At 45.2% G+C, this 19,349-nt stretch overlaps 1 protein-coding gene across 5 annotated transcripts in view; it reads left to right on the plus strand.

The window, feature by feature from the left end:
- The window catches only part of Flnb (filamin B), a 154,857-nt gene that overhangs the window by 76,600 nt on the left and 58,908 nt on the right, over window positions 1-19,349 (plus strand). For all 5 annotated transcript variants that reach the window (XM_070018781.1, XM_070018785.1, XM_070018782.1 and 2 more), the window contains exons 5-18: window positions 205-323; window positions 1,046-1,123; window positions 2,892-3,054; window positions 3,150-3,347; window positions 6,956-7,093; window positions 8,718-8,844; window positions 10,226-10,362; window positions 11,727-11,920; window positions 12,940-13,053; window positions 14,148-14,291; window positions 14,485-14,608; window positions 14,929-15,089; window positions 16,109-16,199; window positions 16,446-16,615. In XM_070018781.1, the coding sequence (XP_069874882.1) occupies window positions 205-323; window positions 1,046-1,123; window positions 2,892-3,054; window positions 3,150-3,347; window positions 6,956-7,093; window positions 8,718-8,844; window positions 10,226-10,362; window positions 11,727-11,920; window positions 12,940-13,053; window positions 14,148-14,291; window positions 14,485-14,608; window positions 14,929-15,089; window positions 16,109-16,199; window positions 16,446-16,615 (1,958 nt within the window). The remainder of the gene's footprint in view (window positions 1-204; window positions 324-1,045; window positions 1,124-2,891; window positions 3,055-3,149; window positions 3,348-6,955; window positions 7,094-8,717; window positions 8,845-10,225; window positions 10,363-11,726; window positions 11,921-12,939; window positions 13,054-14,147; window positions 14,292-14,484; window positions 14,609-14,928; window positions 15,090-16,108; window positions 16,200-16,445; window positions 16,616-19,349) is intronic.

Raw genomic sequence — 19,349 nt, forward strand, 5'->3', positions numbered from 1 at the left:
CCTGGCGTGCGCATACACACACACCCAACAAAATTTAAACCTCTGGACTTGTTTGATTACCCTGCCCTGGTAGTTTGTCCTTGTGTTTCACAAGAGATCTACAGGGCCACTTTCCATCCCTGGGTTCCCTGAAGGAGACACAGCAGGTGGTGGTTTATGCCAGGGCGGGCCCAGCTGACAGTGTGCTATGTATACTCACGACAGGGATTGAGCCCACTGGAAACATGGTAAAGCAGCCAGCCAAGTTCACTGTGGACACCATCAGTGCTGGGCAGGGAGATGTGATGGTGTTCATTGAAGACCCCGAAGGGAATAAGGAAGAGGTATGTGCAAGGTGCTGCTCTCCTCTCAGAGACTGTGCCTCTGTTTCTTCCCTTATAGCTCAGCCAAAATATTCTTTACCAGAAAGGATACTGAGGCTTTTGGTGGTTAATTTGCCCAACAACTGTGCCTTGTATCTAATCTACATTGATTCCCAGTGCAATAATGTTTAATAAGATGATTTTTGGATTGAGTAAAGGTCTTACTAGTTGAAGTGTGAGACTGTGGTGTTTATTGCCCTCTCTTCTTACAACAATCATTGAGTCTATCTTCAGGGTCTTTGCATATGCTATTCTCTCTGTCCACTTACTTTCGTAAGGCCATATTTTATTCCTAGCATGTAAGCAAGTTCTGAAACACCAAGTTTCCTAATTAATTGTCTGTTTTCCCTTCTAGAGCAGGGCTTATGTTCGGCTTGCTTATTATTTTCCTTTTGGTCGCTAACACTGAGTCTGGTATTTCACAGGCTTTTTTAACAACTTGGTGCCTGTAAAAGTTTAAGGTTCTCTCTCATCTAGAGAGTGACAGTTTGGAGACAGTGAGAGTCCTGGCTTGGCTGTGTGGTTGTGTAGCTGCTGCTGTGCTGGTATCCTCTGAGGGAGTGAGGAACAGAAAGTAGCCAGAACACCAGGGTTCTGACCTGGCAGCTGGTGACAGGACCTTGGTTGTCATTGCCTGCTGCTCACTCACACCTAGCATCTACTGTTTCTATCTTCTCTCCTAGGCACAGGTGACCCCTGACAGTGACAAGAACAAGACATACTCTGTTGAATACCTGCCCAAGGTCACAGGGCTTCACAAGGTAAGATGAGGTGTCCTGGCTCCTGGCCATGTCTTGGATGTTCCTGGGACTTGTTCAGAGAAACATAAGAAGAAAGAGATCTTGGGAAGAAGAATGAATAGTCTTGGGGGGAGTGGTTGTGGTCCCAGAGAGAAAACCCCAGATGGGTCTCTCACGTGCTAGAAAATGCTCTACTACTGAGCTACCCTTGTGGGGTTTTTTTTTTTTTTTTTTGGCTAATCCTAGGGCTTGAACTCTTCAGCTGCGCTCTTCAGCTCAAGGTGAGCACTCTACCGCTTGAGCCACAGCACCACTTCTGGTTTTCTAGTGGTTTATTGGAGATAAGAGTCTCATGGACTTTCCTACCCAGGCTGGCTTTGAACCACAATTCTCAGATCTCAGCCTCCTGAGTAGCTAGGATTATAGGCGTGAGCCACTGGCCCCTGGCTCCCCTTGTGGTTGCTTAAAAATTAATTTCTGATGCTCTTTGAGAAAGTTTGAAATCCTGGTAAATCAAGCTCTAGACATGAGCTAACCCATATTCACTGCTTAAATTCCAATGGGAACTTATTTGTAATATCATTCTATTTGTTTTATTTATGCCAGTCGTGGGGCTTGAACTCAGTGCCTGGACATTTCCTCTTAGCTTTTATGTTTAAGGCTGGCACTTATCACTTAAACACATCTCTATTTCTGGCTTAACCATTGTAGATAAAAGTCTCACAGACTGCTTGCTTGGGCTGGCTTTGAACTACAATCCTTAGATCTCAGCCTCCTGAGTAGCTAACATGAAAAGCGTGAGCCACTGGTGCCTTGCTCATTTGATTTTTCTAACTTTGTGTGAGCACCCAGCATTACAACTACAAGGCCGGGGTGTCGCTTGCTGCCAGGACTAAGCTGTGGTCTCTGTCTTCCTGCTTCTTTACGTCTTTCCCTGTGAGATAGCCTGCAGGGCTCAGCAACCTGGAGCCTAAGGACACAGGAGCCTGGCTGACTCTAATGGAGGGAAACAGTTCCCCTAGCATGTAGGGACATGGCAGTGATCTAAGCCTCAGCCCCTTGATGTCTACTACATCATGTGTTTGAGATGGTGTCCAGGCAGGAGTGAAGAGTACCGAGGCCTGCAGGAGAGGATGATCCTGGACACCTCTCACTAGAAGAGTCCTGTCTAGCACAGAAAGGCTATACCATGCTCAGGCAGACAGACAGGCAGACAGACAGACTCACTCTGTTTACTACCTCAGGCTCTTATAAACTCACCTGGAACTCTGGCCTCAGCTGCTTCTTATATTCTTGGAGCACCATGAATTTGGAAGAAGAAGTATTTGTGACATAATAAATTCATTCCTGCCAATATAGGTTCACATGAATCCCAACACAGTTCTCGTGAGAAATTCCAGGGTGAGAACTGGGATTCGAGTTTTAGACAGAAATCGGTGTAATTTTGTCTCAAACCCATCTTTGTCCCTGGGAAAGCACTTTGTGCTTGAACTCTTGGGCCTGTGCATTTTAATATGGACCTCATGTCTGGAAGCTCAAGGACAAGAGGTTACACATTTCCTTCTAGAAAAGCTCAGTGTACCTGACATGGGCAGTTAGTTTGCTCGAGGTCTGATGACATCCCATGCATAGCCATATAGCAATGTGAGTTGATTCCAGGGCATCTGGTTGCAGCCCCTTGGACCATCCTGAGACATGTGGAAAAGAATATCGTCAAACATGGGACTACTTGTTAATAGTCTTGCTAGGCTTGGAGAGGACATCACATTCTCCTATCTGTCCCCTGCAGGTCATAGTGCTCTTTGCAGGACAGCACATCTCCAAGAGCCCATTTGAAGTGAATGTTGACAAGGCCCAGGGAGATGCCAGTAAAGTCATTGCAAAAGGCCCAGGCTTGGAAGTTGCAGGGAACATCGCCAATAAACCCACCTACTTTGACATCTACACAGCCGGTAATGTGCCTTTCTTCTTGGCCTGAGCTCCTTAGGAACTTGAAGGTTTGTCTGAGAGGGGCTCCTGAGCTAATGGAACACTTGTTCCTTCTCAGGAGCTGGTGTGGGTGACATCGCTGTTGAGGTTGAAGATCCCCAAGGCAAGAACACCGTGGAGGTGCTCATGGAAGACAAAGGCAACCAGGTGTATCGGTGTGTGTACAAACCAATGCAGCCTGGCCCCCACGTGATCAACGTCTCCTTTGCTGGGGACAATATTCCCAAGAGTCCTTTTATTGTGCAGGTTGGAGAAGGTGAGTAGTGCCAGGTGGCGAAGTGCATCTACTTCTGGAGTGGAGATTCACTGTGTGATTGGGCACTGGGGCCATGAACATGGTCAAGGCCCAATACCTTGCTTGCTCCTATCCCCTTCTTGCTACTACCCCTGGAGGAGGAAGTGATCTACTTTGTTCTCAAGATATTGATAGTAATAATTTGCTGTGTTTTGTCAGTGTTCCTCACTGTGACAAAATTCCTGAGGTAATCAGATTAATAGAAGAAAAGGTGTTTGTGTCTCATAGTTTCAGAGGTTTCACCCTTTATAGTCTGTTGGTTCCATTTCCTGTGGGCCACACGTACTGTGGCAGCACAGTACATCTTGGTAGGAGTGTGTGCTGCTGGAGCTAATTGTATCATAACAGCTGGTAAGCAAAGACCCAGGAAGGAGCTGGTATCACATAATCCCCCACAGGGCCATGCCCCCAGTGACCTAACTTATTTCTATTAGGCTCCACCTCTTAAAGGTTCTGACATCTTCTAGAAAGAAATGGAAGCGGGGGACCAGTGGCTCATGCCTGTAATCCTGGCTACTCAGGAGGCTGAGATCTGAGGATCACAGTTCAAAGCCAGCTGGGGCAGGAAAGTCCATGAAACTTAATAAACCACCAGAAAACCAGAAGTGGCGCTGTGGCTCAAGTGGTAGAGTGCTTGCCTTCAGCTGAAGAGCTGAGGGACAGTGCCCAGGCCCAGAGTTCAAGCCCCACGACCAACCCAAAAAAAAAAAAATGGAGACATGGGCTTCTGAGGGACATTTTAGATTAAATCTATAGCACAAGTAGGACATTCCTAATCTAAACATTTGAATCCTACTTTCAGAATCCAAGAATTTTGGGCATTTGGTGTGATGTTCAAACTGTTTCAGATTCAAACATCGGACTTTCAAAGTAGGGATACTCAACCAGTAAAGTCCCTGCCAATGTTAAAAAGAAAATCTGAAATTTGAAACACTTTTGTCCCAAGCGCTTTGGATAAATGATAGTTGATCTATGTCTTCCAAGGGCCACACAGGGTCCTAAGTGTGTTACCTTGTATTTAACTCATTTGATGGATCAGATGCTTCCCATACACAAACAGGGAATTGTCATATGTGACCAAAGCTGGTTTTTACTGGCTTCTGGGCACTTAGACAGTATCCGTTTCACAGCCCATGTCCTGCAGATGCTATTCCTATTCACAGTACATAAGTAAAGACACAGAGCCTTGGATAATATAAGGTATTGGTGCTGTGAAGCATCTGTAAGAGAGGAACTACAATCTCTGTTGACCATGTCCTTAACTATTCTGCCAAAGTCCCTCTATAACAAGGAACATGCACAGTATCTAATATTATACTTGCCTTCTGACTTTGTTCCTCTCTGTTTATTTGTTTTCCAACTATGCTGCCTTTTCTAACCAGTGCTTGCCTTTCCCTGTTCTATCCACATCTGCATCTGCAGACCTGGCTTCCTCTTCTGAATCCTGCCTCTGGGCCAGCCTGGATCCCAAAGCTGTTGGCTTCCTAGTTACGAGCTAGGCCAGAGGCTCTTGCTTGGTAAGGGCTGGTGGGATGGGGTGTCTTTGCTGGTTCTTTGTGTTGTTTGTGACTAGTAGCTGAGCCTGTGCTGTTGGTGACTTCAGGAATTCCTTTGCAGGTGCTTTTACAACTTGTGTGGGCAGACCCCAAATCTGCTCTCTAATTACATTCAGACATATCTAAGATTTTGCAAGATGGCCAAGGATCTGGCAGTTTCTTCTAAACTCTTAAGTTCCACTGAGTGTTTATGTGAACTGGGTGGCTACCCTTTTGATGTTGAAACTATTGGCCAAGTTCAGCCTTTCCATGAGTGTGTGTGAGTGTGAGTGTGTGTGTGTGTGTGTGTGTGTGTGAAGACACATTCAAATGTTCTGAGGAAGTCCTGTCATCCTGTTATGACTTATTTTTGCTGAGACCAACTTTTCTCCCTTTGACAAAGAAAAAACAAGAAGAAACTCCTGACATATCTATAATAAGCAAAATTCTTTCATGTAAGAAAGAATTTGGAATAGCTTTCCTATTTCTACTAGTGCTTCCCAATCTGTTCTCATTCACGAACTGCCTTTCGCATTTCTGGAATATTTATCCTGTCTAACCGTCATTTAGACTGTGCAGTATTTAATTAGCATCCCTTTGCTCTTGATTTACTACTTCCTGCTTTATTGATTTTATGTTAAAAGAAGCCTTAGCTCTGTGTCACAATGGAAAACGAATGTCACTTGTCATAAAGTGCCACCTTAAACTTACATTCACTCAGGAACTACCTAAAGTTACCTCTAACTCCAAGGGTGAAGTGGTTGTTGCCACGAAGCCTGCAGAAAGCATTGTAGAGAAGAGGAGCCAGATAAAGAACTTCCTTCCTTTCCAGTAGCAGCAGAGCCTTGTCTTCTAGTGTATGTGATTGCTCCCAAGTGTCTAGGGAGCTGTCAAATATGCAGGATGACATTTGCACAGAAAAAGCTACCTCTTAAACAACTAGAAATTTTGCCCATTCCTTTTCCATTTCCAACTGATGAGAAAGTTTCCTGTGCTGGACAAAATTGCTGGGGCACAAAGAAACAAAGATGTCTTTTCTTACCCTCTGAAGAGAGCTTTGTGTACCTCTCAAAAGCCACTTTAGTCCTTAACTTTTACACTTAAAACTGTGTGTGTATGTGTATGTGGTATGTGTATGTGTATGTGTATGTGTCTGAATGGGTGCTGGTACTGGGGACTTGAGACTCAAGGCCTGGGCACTGTCTTTTAGCTATTTGCTCAAGGCTAACACTCTACCACTTGAGCTATACCTCCCTTCCAGCTTATTAATGAGTCATTGGAGATAAGAGCTTCATGGACTTTCTTGCCTGGGCTGGCTTTGAACCTTGATCCTTAGCTCTCAGCCTTTTGAGTAGCTAGGATTACAGGTGTGATCATCAGTGCCTGACAAAAACTTTAGCTTTTTAAATGAGACACAGAAACGAAGTCAGGAGTGGCATTTACTGCTGATGTCTGCTTTTTCAGCTTCCCAGATTCCAAGGGTCTTGACAAAGCCAGCACCACAAGCCTGATTTGCCTTGCTCCAGCTTGCTTTTGAGGCCCTTTTTGTTTTGCTTGTTCACATGGATGGCAGCAATGTTTAGACCTCTAGCAATGGCTGAATCCCAGGCTTGGAACCCACACAGCCATTTTCAAGCACTACATTTTCCAAGTAGACTTGAGGCAGTTTGGTCTCACCAATTACTGGGCCCTTGAGTATGGCAGTCAGGTTTGAATAGCATCCAGCCATTGGTCTTCCTCCCCCACACAAATGAAAGGATACATGCCAGTACCAGGGGCAGTGTGGATTTGCTTTGCTCTCCTGGTCTCATTGCCAAAGTAATTTTTGCCTAGCTCTTCTGCGGTGTGGCTGGACAAAGTTATGTTGTATCGGTCTTTACTAGCTTCTGTGTTTCCTCAAGTTGGACCCCTGGACTCTCTGCATCCTCTCTGTAAAGCAAACCTTCTCCTGGTGGGTAGCTGTAAGTTACCTTTCCTTTCTTGTCACTGGGTAAAGAATGAAAGGCTGAACTGATGTTAAAACTCTGCTTGCAGCTTGCAGTCCAAATGCCTGCCGGGCCAGTGGCAGAGGCCTGCAGCCCAAAGGCATTCGTATCCGGGAGACTGCGGACTTCAAGGTGGACACCAAAGCTGCTGGAAGCGGGGAGATCGGCGTCACTGTGAAGGGTCCTAGTAAGTGATCCTTTCTTTCCCCATCTCATGTGATTTCTGTGAACTTTTCAGCCACAACATGGATTTCACCCCATGGTCAGTCATGATTCATTTATCCCAGAAAGCTATGAGTAAGAGTTGAGGTTGTCTGGGAACAGTGGTTGATTAGTAATGCCTGCCTTGGATGTGAGTGAGAACAATGGTGGCTTGATATCCTTTCATTATATGAAGGCCTCTGGGAGTAGAAGAGCAATGAATGATGTAGAGGAGTTGGGTAAAATGCTGCTGTTAGAAGTGGCCCCCAAACTGAAGCGGCCATTTTGTTACTTGAGGAGATGTAGGCCCAGAGCAGAAGATTCTTGCCCCAACGTCAGAGAGCCCGCAGCCTTCTGAGCTGGAATTCATTCTATGATCCCTAAGATGAAGTTTTCTTTGTAGGTAAATGCCATTTATGGGGAGTGGAGATGACATCTCGCAATCCTTCCCTCCCTCCCTCCCTCCCTCCCTCCCTCCCTCCCCCCCTCCCTCCCTCCCTCCCTCCCTCCTTTCCTTAGGCTTTTTTCCCCCCCTTTTTTCCCCTGCTGAAGTCTGGTCACACAGCTCTGCTTGGAGCTTGGTTAATTGGAGGTAAGAGTCTTATGGACTTTACTGCCCAGGCCGACTTTGAACCTCTATCCCCAGATCTCAGTCTTATGAGTAGAGTTACAAGCAGGAGCCACTGGCTCCTGGCTTCAGTAGCCCATTCTTGTGGACATGGGGACAAGCATCTTTTCTATCCTCAGATTTTCCTCTAGAGCAGAGAAGCCATTCAATGTTGCTAGTTTGCAGAGGTAGCAGCTTTTGGTAGTTTTAGTTCCATGGTTGTTTGCACAGTGTCAGGGCAGCTCTCGCCTTTTGTATTGCCATCAGATATGGGTGGGCTGGTTCTGAGCTCTGGAAAACAATGATTTGGTCTCAGAACAAGCTTTGGGACACACCCAGAGGAAAACCAAGGTTCTAGACTGCCCAGACCGGGAGTCAAGTCTCTTTAGGGCTGCCCTTGCACCCGGCTTGTTGCAACAAGAGCCAAGGAGGCATATTTTCCTGACCTTGGAGACTTGCTTGACTCAACAGTTTTCCTGGCCAAACCTCAGGGCTTGACATAAAACAAGTTCCTGCCTGATGGCTGGGTCTGAAGCTTGTGATATAGCCATGAAAAACCGCCTTCTCATAGATAGCACACAGAGCTTTCTTGCTTTTGTCGTCGAGCCTTACTTAGCAGACACTTGTGCCAAAATACTCACAAAGCTTTCCTCCTTCCCTCTTTCCCTCCTGAGTTTTAGGGGCTGAGGAGGATGGGCTACAATTGTTAGGAAATCGTGAGATGTGATTAGATTTATCTTTAGGCAGCTGCTCCAAGACTTCTCATAGCCAAGACTGTCTCTTAAAGCCATTTCTCACGCTTTGAAGCAGCGCTAGGTCTGCTTCTTAGCTTTGGAGTCTTCTCACCTTACTAGCTTTGGGCAGGTCCAATAGTCTGAGGTAGCTTCTGTTAGTTTTCCTCTGTGGATTTATGTTGTGGGCCTCATTGCCTTTCTGTTGTTGCTTTCCTGGTTTTTGTATACCTAGGATTTTGGTAGAAACATTGTCTGTTTCCTTCTCACAGAAGGCCTGGAGGAGCTGGTGAAGCAGAAAGGCTTTCTGGATGGGGTCTACGCATTTGAATATTACCCCAGTACCCCAGGCAAATACAGCATTGCCATCACATGGGGAGGACACCACATTCCCAAGAGGTGAGTATATTGGGCTAGGAATGGGGCTTCTCTGGAGGCGTGGCCTCACTGGCTGCTGGAAGGAGAGAGATCTGCTTTGTTGAAAGCTTTGCTTTTTTTTTTTTTTTTGCTTCTTCAGAGCAGCACATAGCTATTTGGCCTGTTCTCAAAAGCAGCAGTAAGTTGCTGTGGTTTCAGTTGCCTTCCTTTAAATCAAATGCTGGTGGTTTGGGCCTGGTAGGAGGCAAGAGCAGCCAGAAGGAGCTAATAGAGAGCAAATGGACTGTATGTCTGTCCACCCTTCTATAAATGCAGGCTCTCCTTTTCAATGAAAGCCTCTGTTCAGAAAAGCACCAATCTGCTATGCTTTGCATTAAGCCCGTCTACATAAAACCCTGTCAGGGACCAAGGGGCACTGCTGGCAGCTTTACCTGTGGCCTTAGAGATGAATCCTCTCTACACTCATGTGTTTCTAGCCTCTGAGGCAACTTTAAACTCTGAATGCATTTATAAATACATGTTTGCCTTGAGAAATAGTTGGGCATTGTTCATTGTTCCCGCCTATCCATTCTAAGGCAAGTACGTATCAAAACTATAGACAGTTCCAGATGCTCTATATGCAGTTTTTCCCCAGATACGCACACCTATGAGAAAGTTTAATTGGTAAAATAGGCACAATAACAACTTCACAACAATAATAACAGAACTGAGCAATGATCACAGCCTGCTGTAATAAAAAGTAGATGAATGCAGAACTTCTGAAGGTATCTTATTGTACTGTTCTTGCCTTTGGAGATGAGATGTGCTCTGGTTGGCCTGTGTGGCGGGGTGAGGTGAATTGCGGTATAGGCATCATGATGGATTTCTGGGCTGTCTTGAGCTTCTGTTGATGTATATTTTGGATCACGTATGACTCAATGTCACTGAAACTTTAGGAAGCAAACCTGAGCACAAGGAGTTACTATATAAGGTTCTCAGTATCCAAGCACACATACTTTAAATCTCCCAGTATCAAAATTAAAAACACATTTGTTCACATAGGAGGCAAAACCTATTCAAACTAGTTTTGGGGTTAGAGCATAGATAGGCATAGAGAAGTATGGGCTTTCTTACCTCTAGGGTTCACTGTCCAGAGGGCTGTGTTGGATGAAAGGTCCCTGACAAGGGCCTTGAGTGTCCGCCCAGTGCCCTGCTGCTCCTGAAGCAGCCACACTGCATGATATTGTTGACATAACAATGGCTTCAGAAGGAAGGAGGAAATGAGGAGGAAAGGCTTGCCCAGAGCGGGCGATCCCCACTGCAAGGATCAGGCAGGTAGAATGAATGTATGTTAATGGTTTCCTGCTGTAGTTACCCCCATCTTTGCTCTTCGTTGAGGCTTCTTCTGTTCCCTTCTTTCTAGCCCCTTTGAAGTTCAAGTTGGCCCTGAAGCAGGCATGCAGAAAGTTCGAGCTTGGGGACCTGGTCTCCATGGCGGGGTTGTTGGGCGGTCAGCAGACTTTGTGGTGGAGTCTATTGGCTCTGAAGTGGGATCTCTAGGTAAGTGGAGGCAACTGACCAGAAGCTTCTTGAGGGCTGAGGGTGATGATCTGGGTCTGGAGAGTGGCTGGGTGTTAGGGCCTTACCCAGCCTCACTACTGTTAGCTTCTTGGCCTCCTGACCACCCAAGACCTTTTCTAGGTGCTGCTGTTGAATTGTAGTTCCCATTTTCCTCCTCCTATCTTGCCCACAGCCTCTGTCTCTAGCAGCCATTAATCTACCAGTGAGGTTACATGCCTTTTGTTATGCCTAAGCAGTACTTAGAACACTTAGGTGGGCACTTAGTTTCAAAGAATGAATTTTGCAGAAATTTATCATTTGTGAAGTAGATATGTTCTTGGAAGCATAACTGAATATATTTCAGATATACCTCTGATAGTTTCCTTCCTTCCTTCCTTCCTTCCTTCCTTCCTTCCTTCCTTCCTTCCTTCCTTCCTTCCTTCCTCCCCTCCTCCTTTCTTTCCTCCCTCATTCACTCCCTCTTGCCACCTTCTCTCTCTCAAAATCTATGCTAGGTAGCCCAGTCTAAGGGCAGTACAGCCTGGAACTCATGGTCTCATGATGTTCCTATCACATCATCCTCCCAAGTACTGGCATAATAGGCATGTGGCACCAAACTGTTTCTATAAAGGGTCAGATAGCAGATGTTTTCAAAGACCATCTGGTCTCTGTCACAATTATGTAACTCTATTGTAAGTTGGAAACAGCCATTAAAGAATAGGCACACAAACGGAATGGCCATAGTCCTGTAAAACTTTATTTACAAAATTAGGCAGGGAGCCAGATTTAGCCTTTAATTTTTTCTACTAGAAATATTAGTCATCTTGGTATATCTTCCAGGTCAAAGGTAGTATTTTATAGCCTTCCCAGGTTTTTGCATGTACATGCATGTACAAATGTTAATTTGCTACATATACCGTGGGGGAAGTATTCATATCTTTATGCATCCATTTTCTGAGGTTTTGTGGAATTCCATTGTGTGACAGTGTCTATTCTTTGGCTCTCCAAGGTTTTGATATATGAACCACAGTGAGTGTGTATCCTTAGTTCTTTAGGTAAAAGGCCAGAAAGGAGTTGAGTAGGGAGATGGGGATGACAGGGTTTGGATATTGGCTTAAGATTTTTGACACATATTGACAAACGGCTGAGAGATTTGCTCATCTATTCTCCATCTCTTCTTGCTTCTTCTTAGCTAATATAAAATCCTAAAGTATCTAACCCTTCTATTTCTTGTGAAGACTTAGTACATTTCAATCTTGTGGCCAGTATTTGGCTCCTAGGAGGCTGAAGGCACAAATTGGTGGCAATGTGGAGTAGATGCTTCCCACCATTGTAACCACAGAGGCCCTTCTACTGTCACCCAGGTTTTGCCATTGAAGGCCCTTCCCAGGCAAAGATCGAATACGATGACCAGAATGATGGATCATGTGATGTCAAGTACTGGCCCAAGGAGCCAGGAGAATATGCAGTTCACATCATGTGTGATGATGAAGACATTAAGGACAGCCCATTTATGGCCTTCATCCACCCTGCCTCAGGAGACTACAACCCAGATCTGGTGAGCAACTTGTCCTGTTTCTGTCACCTCTTCTCTCCTCCCCCCCCCCCCCCCCCATCCTCATCTCCATGCCTGAAGACACAACCAATCATGTTGGGAATGACAGAAAGGAACTGTCTGGGTTTTTGAAAGGAATTGGGCCTGAATTTGAGTCTTATTAGTATTCTTAGTACTTTTATAATGTTGGCTAAGTCATGCTCCTCTCTACCATTTGGTCTTTTCCTCTATAAAATGTGTGTGTGTGTGTGTGTGTGTGTGTGATAATATCTACTTCTTAGAGCTTCCGGGACAATCCAAGGTCAAGTTCTTTAGTAAAGTGCACGGTCTGTGTAGGGGCTCCAGAATCATTGTTTCCTTACAGATTTCAGTCTTGCTACTTTCTGGAGTATTTCAAAATATTCCATAGATAAAAATGGTTTTCCTCCAGTCTTGCTTCTCTTAAGTTGGAACAGTGTTTCCAAGGGCTTCTTTCCAAGTCCTTATTAGCAAGCTGACAGACAGCAGGTGAATCCTGCACCCATGTTTACTTCTGTTGGCCCACTTGGGCAGCTGTTCCACAGGCTGGCATCAGTTCACACTGGTAGTGATGCTTCTTTGGCCACTGCTGCTCATTTGCTTCTTGGGGACTGCAAACATTTGGAATGTTGTCTGTGGTAAAGGTTATGTGTATTGAAACTGGGCATGGCTGGAGCTCCCTGACCCAGTTACTAGAAGTTCTTTCTATTAATTCAGAGTAAGGCAGAGAGCTTGGATTGGTTAAGGCCAGGTTTTATAGCTTTTCTTCTTCATGAGAAATTAGCAATACTATTATTTTAAAGTTACAGCCTGCTTTTGCATTTCACTTCCCATAGCCATCTTATTACATGTACACCATAAAATTAAATAGGAGGCATTTTGTCATGCCTGTCCCTGCCGGTGCCCGCCTCCCTGCCTCATTGCTTGGTGATCAGGCTTAGTGGGCTGGTCTCAGAAAGACAGCCATTATTAGAAAGATAGTCCTTTTTGGCCTTTTGTTCCAGGTTCAAGCATATGGACCAGGTTTGGAGAAGACTGGGTGCATCGTCAATAACCTAGCTGAGTTCACTGTGGACCCTAAGGATGCTGGAAAAGCCCCCTTAAAGATATTTGCTCAGGTAAGTTTCTGGGGACCACTCAAGCACATAACTGGCAGACTGTAAGACTGTATCTGTAATAGCAGCACAATGCTCAGTGCATCTTTTTTTTTTTTTTTTTTCCTTTTTTTTCTTGAACTCAGGGCCTAGGCACTGTCCCTGAGCTTGTTTTGATCAAGTCTAGTACTCTACCACTTGAGCCACAGTGTTACTTCTGGCCTTTTCTGTTTATGCGTTCATGCATGCTGGGTGAGCACTCTACCACTAAGCCACATTCCCAGTCCTCAGTGCATCTTGACTTTTGTTTTTGTTTGTTCATGCATTGGGAATAATAATATCTCAGGGATTATATGAGGATTAAAAAGGTGTTTTTCATGATCTTTGTAATTTGTATACTGTGGAAAGAAGGCTGGTTCTTTCACATTACCCTGTAAGCTCTTTCTTTGGGTTTTGTATCTACTTTGGCTCTGATGGGAAGTTTGTAAACAAATTCCAGAATCCGTTTATCTGTTTTAATTGAAACTAGCAAAAGGACTTGAAATTAAGAAGCCAGTATACTAGTGACTCATGCCTGTAGTCCTAGATACTCAGGAGGCTGAGATATGAAGATCACCTTTTAAACCAACCCTAGCAGGAAGGTCCATGAGATTCTTATCTGCAATTAACCACCAAAATGCCAAATAGTGGGGCTGTGGCTCAGGTGACAGAACACTAGCATTGAGCAAAAAGCTCAGGGATAGTGCTCAGACCAGGTCAAGTTGAAACCCCAGAACCAGCACATTGAGTAGACACTGCTTTTTTTGTAGGGTGAGTGGGAGGGAAGTACTCTTAATAGTTTAAAAACAAATAAATGTAGCAAGGGATAGATGTATCCATAGTCCCAGTACTTGGGAGGTTGAGTTATGAGGATCAGTCAAGCCAGGAGCTTAAGGCTGATCTTGGCAATATAATGAACATATAATATTTTGTTATTTGCTATTGTATTGTGAGCATCTGACATGTATGTCATGGTTGCTCCTTGAAGTTTTGCCTTGGCTGTGCTGGAAGGCTATGCTGGCTCTGTTATAGGAGACAGCATGAGACCATCTCTGTTCCTAGCTCTGGCTCTTTTGCAGGATGGGGAAGGCCAACCTATCGATATCCAAATGAAAAGCCGGATGGATGGCACATATGTCTGCTCATACATGCCGGTGAAGGCCATCAAGCACACCATTGCTGTGGTCTGGGGAGGTGTGAACATCCCACACAGCCCCTACAGGGTAAGTTGTGAGGCAAATCCTGGTTATAGAAAAAAGCCCAGTTGTGCTCCAGGCTTGAGCTCTGTGGCTTATATGTAGAACAGACCCATCTTCGCTGGGCACTGAAAGATGGGATGGCCTGATTCCTTCTCCAAGGGAATCAATGTATTGTTTGGTGGGATGGATGCTCAAACTTTCTCCGTGTTTTTTCTAGGTCAACATTGGGCAGGGTAGCCATCCCCAGAAGGTCAAAGTGTTTGGGCCAGGTGTGGAGAGAAGTGGTCTGAAGGCAAATGAGCCCACTCACTTCACAGTGGACTGCACAGAGGCTGGGGAAGGTAAGAGCAGACCGCACCCACTACAGTGGTGATTGCTCCTTAGGGAAGAAAGTTCTTTCCATAAGGCTTGGAGGGCAATGAACATTAACCTGGAAAGTAGTCCGTCTGCATAGGCAGTTACTCACCGAATGCAATCATGTTTTGGTTTTGGGTAGTATCTGCAAATATCTTTACCCCTTTTCCAAAATCAGCTTCCCTTTCTTAGGTTTCTTACTGGAAACTTCTCTGTTGCTCTTTGGGGGTGTTAGCCCAAGCTGGAAGTGATTGCCTAGGGCATGCTGTTTCTTGCTAACTTGTACTAATAAGCCAGTCTGTTCCAGGTGATGTCAGTGTTGGCATTAAGTGTGATGCCCGGGTGTTAAGTGACGATGAGGAAGATGTGGATTTTGATATTATTCACAATGCCAACGACACGTTTACAGTCAAATATGTGCCTCCTGCTGCTGGGCGATACACCATCAAAGTTCTCTTTGCCTCACAGGTGTGCATTGGGCCTGGGGTGGACTGAGGGGAATGGGCTAGACCACCTGGGTGTTTATTTCCTGAGAACTCCCTTTTTCCCCTGCTTTTTTGTGCCAGTCCTCAATTCTAGTCTTACTCTACCACTTGAGCCACAGCTCCATTTCTGGCTTTTTTGATGGTGAGTTGGAGATAAAAGTCTCACAGACTTTCCTGCCTGGGCTGGCTTTGAACTGTGATCCTCAGATCTCAGCCTCTTGAGTAGCTAAGATTATACGGGTCGGCACCCAATGTAGCTTACCTTTTTATCTCTGATTCCTTAACTAAAAAGAAAATAAAAATGCCCAGAAGTAAACAGTACATTCAGTGGTTAAAAGCAGGACTCTGGAAAGAGCCTGAATTGTAAATGTTTATCAAGCTTCTGATTGAACCATTGTCCTATTGGAAGCAATTGCTCTGGCCTCTGCCCTTAGATTTTTTTTTTTAGGGAGAGGCTTTTTGAAGTATCAGGTATGTGCTAGTGGTGATAAAGTGCCACAAATCCAGATGATTAAAATTAACTTGACATAAAATAGGAAATGAAAGAGAACATTCCATGCCTAATGCTAATGGCCTTCAATTTGACGTCATCTATTTAATCTCTCATGCCTTTATTCTGACTGTCTGCAGCATTCTTCTCCAAGAATTATGGTGGTTCTGATTCTGATTACTTCCTTGTAGTCCCAATACCGAAGCTCTCAGCTGTCTCTGTACGGACATTTCCTTCCCCTGACTCCCCATACATTGTTTCAGATTCTGGCTTTATCCTGGGTAGTACTTTTCTCATATTCAGTACCCAACATTTTGAGTCTCACGATCTTTGGATTATGAGTGAGTGGCCCACAGGGTCTGTTCCTGATACTAAGCATGTGCAGAATCACCTTCTTTCACCTGACAAAGTAGATAATTGTACAAAGGTTCACCCCTGGTGTTTGGGCAGAAAGCTAAAGCTCTGGCAGTTGCTCAGGGGCTTTTCCTTCTGAGACAGTGTCTTTGCTACAGGAAATCCCCGCCAGTCCTTTCAGAGTCAAAGTGGATCCTTCTCACGATGCCAACAAAGTGAAGGCTGAAGGCCCAGGGCTCAGCAAAGCAGGTAAGAGGATGGGGTGAAGCTGTCTGTGGTCAAGGGTGTTGGTCTAGACCCAGAGGGACTGATCTCCACTCAGAACTCTGATGTAGCAGCACTGTGCCTGCCTGAGAGGGGACTGCCCATGTCCCTGGCCGCCTTTGTTATGGGTGATGAGTAGGTTATGGGTGATGTTGGACCTGTCAGACTGGTTCTAAAAGTGAAAGCTGTCCAGCTAACCCCGCCTCCCCACTTCACGATGTGTTCTTCCAGGTGTGGAAAATGGGAAACCCACCCACTTCACTGTCTACACCAAGGGCGCTGGGAAAGCCCCACTCAACGTGCAGTTCAGTAGCCCCATTCCTGGTGAAGCAGTGAAGGACTTGGATATCATTGATAATTACGACTATTCCCACACCGTTAAATACACACCCACCCAGCAGGTAGGATTCATCTCAGCCCCCTGCTTTGCTGGACAGGTCCCTGTGTAGAAGTACACAGTGCCAGGACCCCAGGAGTGTGAGTGGCGCATGTAGGGGTGGGCCACTGTGGGAGATGACTCTTTAGACCTCTCATTCTAAGTCTCTCTGGGACCACCCAAAGCCTGGTGGATGCTATGGGAATAGCCTTTGGGAATTCCAAAGGACAAACATCTCTCAGGTTTTATCAGAGAAGTCTTAGATGCTTGATAAATTAGGGCCTAACAGTTCTACCTTTCTCTCACACACATAGGTTTGTATTCACACACACACACACACACACACACACACACACACACACACACACACACACACACACACACACACACACACACACACACACACACACACACACACACACACACACACACACACACACACACACACACACACACACACACACACACACACACACACACACACACACACACACACACACACACACACACACACACACCCCTACCTTTGCCTGAGGCCTCTGTCTGTCATTAATTACTCACAGAGCCCTGCCACATTTGCTCTCCCTACCCCTAGCAGCCTTTTAGCCTACTTCTACACCTTTACAAGGTGTTTTACTGAGGTCTTTTCTCAAAGAGCCTGTTCAGCTTTTAGTCCCTGAGGGCTGCAGTGCTATTTAGGGTCACAAATTGTTCCCTTTTATAAAACCATAGGAATTCTTAGGGGACTTTCTATCTAAGCTGATTTATTTTGTTATGATATGCCACAAGGGCCTTAAAGAAAAAAACTATCCGTCTAAACAAGTTCATGTCTGTGTGTTTAACTTTGTAAAATTTATTATTTTTGTATTGGAGCAAACTCCAGAGAACATTTTCCAGCTTGGGCCTGCTGAAGTGCACACTTCAGCGACATTAAATACATTTTCCTGTCGTGCAAACATGACCCCCCATCTACCTCTCCACAGCTCTTTATACCCTGCACAACTGAAATTCTGTGTCCATTATGTTCCTTTAAGAGTTTGTTTTGCTTCATGTTCACACCTCCGGAGTCTGGACAGCAGACATCCTGGCAGGAAAGTCTGGATTTTAATACCCTTGCCTAGTGTGGTAAACTGTTGTTCTAAGTCTCTGAGATTCCTTCGTTTTGGAAGAAGGAGTCCCCTGTGTGGGAAATGGCATTTGCAGGACCGGAAGTGCCTGCTGGCTGCAGAAACACTGTTCAAGCATCACCCCACCCAGGCCCACTCGGCATGGAGCCAGCAGGAGTGAGAAGGAACAAGGGGTACAGTGAGCAGGGTGTGGCTACGCCTGCTGCTTGAGAAGGGGGCACTATACACTCTTTGAGAACTTCCCTGGCAGTGATCAAGTTGTGTTTTTTAAAATTTTATTGTGCCAGCAGTGGGGCTTAAACTCAAGGTCTTGTGTACTTACTTGGTTTCTTTGCTCAAGGCTGGCACTCTACCACTTGAGCCACAACTCCACTTCCAAAAAAGATTTTCTTTTTTTTAGGTAGTGCTGGAGTTTGAGCTCAGAGCCTTGCATTTGTTAGACAAGCTTTTTACTGCTTGAACCACATTTCCAATCTTCTTGTTCTTAAAAATTCTAATGAAGGGACTGTGCACTGGTGACTCACACCTGTAATCCTAGTTACTTGGGAGGCTAAGGTCTGAGGATCAAGGTTTGAAGCCAGCCCCAGCAAACAAATCCAAGAGATTCTTATCCCCAATTAACCAGCAAATTACCTGAAGTAGAGGTGTGGCTCAAGTGGTATAATACCAGCGTTAGGCAAAAAAAATCTAGGCAAGAGTGTTGTCAGGCCCTAAGTTCAAACCGAGTACTGTACCACACACATAAATCCTAATGAGCATGGTAGTATGTGCCTATAATCTCAGCTATGTGGGAAGCAGAGGTAAAGAGTATCTTGGTCACAGCCCTGGTTGTTGGCAAAGCATAGGTAATTATTTCCCCACTGACGCTTCTGAGGGCTGTTTGGGAGGTTTGCACCAGGAGTGATGGCTTGATGTCATCTTTGTTACCTATTTTCCACATTCCTTAGTAGAAGGTACCAGAAAACTATGGCCATGCATACTGACCAAGTTCACAAGGATAGATGCTTCTGAAAACACTTGGTGACTTTTTCTTATCCTGTATCTATATACCTCCCTGTGTTTTTGATCAAGCTGTTAGAAAGTAGGTTTCAGACATTGGGGAAGGTGGAGTTGGCCTGTACCCCCTGAAAGAATGGTAAAATTTGTTGTCATTTGTCACCAGCCACCCCTGGAGGTGGAGGTTAAGAGCCCAGATCTAGCTTTGTTGCATTTGTAGTGATGGGAGAAGGGGAGACTCCTTACTTGAATCACCTCAAGGTCAAGTTTGTCTAGCTCTGTGATAGCGGCAGGTTTGAGAGCCCTTGGCAAACTCAGTAATCTCTTTGGACTATTTATTCACCGACATTGAAGTGATAAGTCCTAGGAGCCTGGTGCAATCTTGGTGTTAATTGCTGCCTTTCATGTAAATGTTTTGTGCAGTGTCTCTGGGGCCTTTTTTGTTGTTTGTTGTTTGTTGTTTGTTGTTTAGAGCACGGCTTATGGTTTCACTATTTGGGCTGCTTGTAATTATTCAATTGTGTGTGTGTGTGTGTGTGTGTGTGTGTGTGTGCGTGCGTGTGTGCGCGCGCGCGCACCGCGCGCATGCAATGCTAGCACTCTTATCATTTGAGCCATAGTTCCACTTCTGGCTTT

Source organism: Dipodomys merriami, unplaced genomic scaffold (genome assembly GCF_024711535.1).
Source record: "Dipodomys merriami isolate MVZ:Mamm:240054 unplaced genomic scaffold, mDipMer1.0.p SCAF_13, whole genome shotgun sequence".
NCBI lineage: Eukaryota > Metazoa > Chordata > Mammalia > Rodentia > Heteromyidae > Dipodomys > Dipodomys merriami.